Genomic DNA, 5543 nt, shown 5'->3' with positions numbered 1-5543 from the left:
TAGACTAACTGCTACAGGGGTGGCCAGTTGTACTTACTCTTAAATCACTCCCATAAATCAAGTATAGGTTATTGGCTCTTTGATAGCCTTGTGCTAATTCCAATTCTGGTCCCTGTTACCACATCACAAAGGAGAATGCCGACCAGAGACAGGGCGGATGGGCAGGCACAAGCCAGGACAACACTGCGGCCTTCTACCTACACCTGCTGGCATCCTAGCCTACCTTGTTTTGTTCCTCTTACTTCATGCTTTAGATCTGGAGTGGATTAAAATAAAAGCATGCGCAATCAGGCACCTCATCTGTGCTGCTAGACGTGGTCTGTGAGTCATCTGGCGGCATGTGTGGTGGGCATGCTGCACCTACGTGATCTCCCACACAACCCAGAGCAGGCGGGCAACAGAACACACCTGCTGAAAGCACCACGTATGCTGGCAGGCAGACCTGGGTATGAACTACAGTCCACTGTTGAAGAGCTGATGTTGCCTGGGCAAACTTCCCAAAACTGTGACTGGTAGAATTACATGAGCTGACTATTTAAAGCTCACAGCAAAATTTCACCTATTACTATTAATTTTACAATTCAGGTTTCACTGTTAACTGTTGACTATCTTCATGGTGTGCAAAAAACCACAAAGTACCTCCTTAAATTTGTCTAGATGCTAGAACACAAATGTTCTTAGAAAATCATGAAGTACTAATATATTAAAATATCAATGTGAAGTTTTTTCTTCTGATAGAAACTATCATACTAGGGGCTGGAGATATGCCTCAGTGGCATAAGCACCTGCCTGGCAAGTGCAAGGTTCTGAGTTCAATCCCTGGTACCAAAAGAAAGAAAAAGAAAAGAAAACAAAAGAAACAAAACTACAATGCTAGAGATACCAGAAAAGTATTAAAGTTTTCTTTTTAGAAGAAAAACATTAAAAGTAAAGAAATTCTATCCATAGTTTAATTGCTCTGTGTACTGCGAAACTAGCTTAGTTTGACATATCAGAGGTTCACCATTGAAGAATACAGATACTACAGTATTAGTGAATATTTCAGGAATAAAGTTGTAAAAACTTTCAACTGAAAACTTGTAAGGAAAGTGAATCCCCCAAATAACTACTATGCTGTGACATCCTCTTTGTCACCTTTATAGGTTTCATGATCACAAAGACTAAAACAAATGCTCTTTAGAAAGCAATACTTTGAAACTGCAATTATTTTTGTTGTCACTGTTACATTTTTGCTCAAAAAAGTAATTTAAACTCAACTAACCAACCACTCTGAATACATGAATACCATGGATTAAAATTTCATCAGTAAAGTTAATCATCACTGACCCCTTTCATACTCTGTAAAATGAAAATACAGTAAGATTATTTTGAAAGAACAGTGAAACACTGTAATAGTCTAGTACTATCCATCAACAAATAAATGGATACAGAAAATGTAGTATTGATATGCAATGGAATACTCCTCTGCTACAAAAAAGGATGAATTTGAACTATATGTAGGAAAATGGATGCTCCCTGAAAACAAAATAAGGGGCCAGGGAGATAGCTCAGTAGAATAAGTGCTTGCCTGGCAAGCGCAGGGTCCTGAGTTCAATCCCCGGTACCACACACACACACACACACACACAAAAAAAAAAAAAAAAAAAAAAAAAAAAAAAAAAAAAAAAAAAAAAAGAGAGAAAAGAAAAGAAAGAAAGAAAACAAAATTAAGGGAAGTAAATCAGATACACAAGCTTGAATACTATAATTTCTCTTATATGATAAATGCAAATATGAACAAAGAACAAAATAAAAGATAAAAGGAAACAGGAGGAGGAGGTAAGAGGAGTGCACAGGGGAGCAGGGAGGGGCATAAAACAGGAATTAGGATGTGTCATGCTGCACCAAACACCCACAATCAAAGTAGTCAGTATGTCTGGCAAACATGTACTAATAAATAAATAAATAAAAACGTAAAATAATAAAAATTAAAAACAGTAACTTCCAGGTGAAAGAAAAGGTATGTAACTCTAGGACGTTTTATATAAAGTGTCTGAAAACAATAGCCACCTCTCCTTAGCAATACATCTTCCCTCGACTGGAGTAGGAGTTCTGAGCAGCTGGTGGGGCAGTGCTGACAGGTGTGTGACAGAGCATGGGGGAAGGGTGGAAGCTGGCAAAATAAGCTATGAGTGAGCAGACAAGACAGTGCTACAACCCATTCTTCTGGGCCAGGAAACAGCGCAGTGGCACAGCGCCTGCCTGGCAAGCGCAAGGTCCTGAGTTTGATTCCCAGAACAAAAAATGAAAACCAATCCAAAACAAAAAAATTCTTCTAGCAAGAAGAGAACACAGGATGACGGTATTACCTTCCAAACAACATTCGCTCCAACTTCTACTTACTTCTGGGCTTAGGACCGCAGTGCTGTCGCTCGGAACATCTTCTTCATATCCTTTATTATGGAAACTTTCTACTTCATGACCTGTGCTTCCTTCGCTTGGGCACTTGTTATATGAACATCTTGGACTGTTGCTGCAGTGGGAAAACTCGCACTTACTGTCCCCAATCTCTGAGGGTGTACATGAGAGGTGGGGAGAACCGCTGTCATCCTGATACGGTGGCGGCTGCAGCTCGTCCAGGGGGGGTGTTCTTCTCATTCTCTGAATGCAGTTTCCTGACAATGATTAAGAAGCAGGTCACTGTTTCTAGTTAGCCTCAACATGCAGTACGGTCTTCAATAACTGTGAAGAACTTAACTGGATTAAGAAGTTGTGGCAACATAATGTTAGGTTTACTAAATAAGCTTTCTTCTCAGGTACAGAAATAAAATAATCAGACTCCCTGCTCTTCCCCTTCTGCACAGTGATTTTAGGAAGAAGTTGTGTAGTAAGAGAGATCCTGCTATGCACCATACAACCAAGTATTCAATCGCTCATTTGGTTCTCTCTCCTGCCAAGGCTGGCAGCATACATGCTTCATCTAGTACTCCTTTACTTTTCTAGCCAAAGCAATAAAAAACTAAAAAGAAAACCTGGTAGGGAAAGTAAACATGAAAACCTCATGATTTTCTTCTGTTACTGAGATGAACCTAAACCAGCACTCAGCTTAGCAGAGCTTCAGTGGCTCCTCCCTATGTACCCAGGTCTAGAATCCTACACGAGGCGCCCGGAAGCAGGCCCCGTCCCTGTTCGGTGACTTGCAGCAGCCAGCCAAGACGCAAAGCTGTGTCTCTGTTCCCATGGTGCGGACCCCACCCTAGCCTGTCCCCACCTTGCTCTTATCCATATCAGGCAGCACCCCCGAGAGCAGGAATGGGGAACCACATTTACTTCATTCTTTCCCATATTTCCTCAAATGATTTATGTCAATGGCTGCAAGAAACACATGTGTGGAAAGCCTGGAGGTGGGGCAGGAGGAGGCACAGGGGCAGACCTCAGGACACAGCGCAGAATCACCTGAGTCTGCGCAGGGACAGCTTGAATACAACAGCAAATACTCAACACTGCCCTTGTTTTACGGGATTATGGATCTCCTTCCTCATAAGGAACCCTGAGGAAGGTACTTTGTATTATAACTGCCCTGGAGTTCAGTTTAAATACTCAGAACAGCCTCTCTGTGCTTCCTAATAGGGGATACATTTCACATAAAAACTGTAAAACTCATTTAAAAATCACTACAATATCTGGCTCAAATAAAAAATTTTAATTGGTGTTAATGTGGCTCAAATTTATATATTTCACCAGAAGCACTAATTTTCAATTTTAAAACTAAAGATCCTACTTCCTAAGTTTAGTATACTAACTTTAAAATGGATTACTGAATTAAAATACCTAAAGCTACATCAGAGAAAATGTATTACACACACTGCAAGCAGCAGCCACAGAAGACACAATTCCAGCACAACAAAGAGAAGTGGCTTTAAGCGACTAGCTGGCTCAACCCTCTTGTGGGTGCTAAGCATGAAGCTGGCCCAGTGGACAGCCATCCCTGCCCATACACGGTGGCCAGTGAGATTCAAGCAGGGGATCTCTGAGTGGGCTTCCAAGAAAGCTTCTGTTTTCTTGGTAATAGCTGGCAGGCTCAGTCTGTACCCCACTGTGTCCCTCCCTCCCTCCCCTCCTGCTTGAGGGCGCAGCAATCACTTGTGACCATGAACTGACAAGCATGTGAAAAACCTGAAGGATGGAGCGGAAACATGAAGGGCATCCAAGTATCTGAACCTGAAAACTTTGAGGGTTGAGAAAAATAAACCCCAGTTTGTCTAGTAACAAAGCAAAGCAGAATTTGACAGGTCGATTTCTACTGTTTTAAAGTAAGTCTCTACCGATACAGTTTATAAAAGAATAAGCAACACCCTCTACTTCTTTAACAATGCATATTTAATCAGCCATCAAATTAAATGGTAATATCTAAATACTTACTGTAGCCACAAGTCAACTAAAAATTTCCCAATACAGTGAGTGGCACGGGAGCCAGCACACCATCTTTTCCTTTACCTTTTCTCTGAAAAGAGAGGTGATCTTCTCCGCAGGCTCACTACACAGCCTTGCAGATCTCACTGGACAGAAGTGCGTCCTGTGTCTTTCTAAACCCATCACTGGCAGGAGAAAGGGGGCCACCAAAATTGGCTTAGTTTGATCAGAAGCCATAAACAATTTGAAGGTAGCATTAAGGGTTAGCATTAAGGACCATACTGAGCTATATGGAAAACAATGTACACCTGAGCAACACAGGTCAGGGAGGAGGAGACGGAAGACACGGGCCAGAAAGGCAGTGCAGTCCATGCCTGGCAGCTCTGCCCTGCAACTCTGTAATTTGATGTCAATTTTTATATTGATTTCATTTTTCTCACTGTTGGCTCTTCCTCCCCCCAGAATAACTGTCCTACCAAAATACTTCTAGCAGCTGCCTAGCGACTATTAATTAGTTGTAGTTTAACTTTGTTCCAGAGACCAAGGCACAAATCACACAAACTACATTTGTGACATCTACAGATGTTTAAAGAGGCTTACTGGGTAGATCTTACTACTGGGTTCTAGATTTGAGAAAAACAGTATGGAAGTTGCGAGCTGGAACACTTATCTTAGCCACCACATATGCTCAAAATTTAGAAAATAATGCTCTATTTTTATTTTTACTTCTATTTCTATAAGGAAAGTTTGTATTTCACTTGTCAAAGTGAAGAACAGGGCCAGCCAAATAGCTCAGCAGATTAAAGCACCTGCTTAGGCAGAAGCAGGGCACGGGAGTTCGATCCCCAGGCTTGCCGTACCGGGCCTGTCCCGGGGTGTGCTGAGACTGTGACTGAGGTTGGGTGTGGTGGCACACACCTGTAATCCCAGGATGTGGGAGGCTGTAGAAGAAGGACTGCAAGTCCAGCTACACTGTGAGACCCTGTAGACCCTATAGGCCCTGCCCTAAATACAAAAAAAAAAAAAGTGAAGAACATACAAATGCGGAATTAAAATTTCACTAATATATATTGGATTACTTTGCTGAATTCATGCACCTACAATACATGAATGGCAATGGAATACCCATCTCTGAAAAAAGTAAACAAAAA

The 5543-nt window shown here is 41.6% G+C and overlaps 1 protein-coding gene across 2 annotated transcripts in view; it reads right to left on the bottom strand.

Moving 5' to 3' along the window:
- Positions 1–5543, bottom strand: part of Syt14 (synaptotagmin 14) — a 196119-nt gene that overhangs the window by 76032 nt on the left and 114544 nt on the right. For both annotated transcript variants that reach the window (XM_004641160.2, XM_023701188.1), the window contains one exon: positions 2383–2654. In XM_004641160.2, the coding sequence (XP_004641217.1) occupies positions 2383–2654 (272 nt within the window). The remainder of the gene's footprint in view (positions 1–2382; positions 2655–5543) is intronic.

Source organism: Octodon degus, unplaced genomic scaffold, assembly GCF_000260255.1.
Source record: "Octodon degus isolate 3935 unplaced genomic scaffold, OctDeg1.0 scaffold00131, whole genome shotgun sequence".
In the NCBI taxonomy this organism is placed as follows: Eukaryota; Metazoa; Chordata; class Mammalia; order Rodentia; family Octodontidae; genus Octodon; species Octodon degus.
The sequence above is the reverse complement of the archived record's forward strand: the minus strand, read 5'-3'. Positions and strand labels throughout refer to the sequence as shown.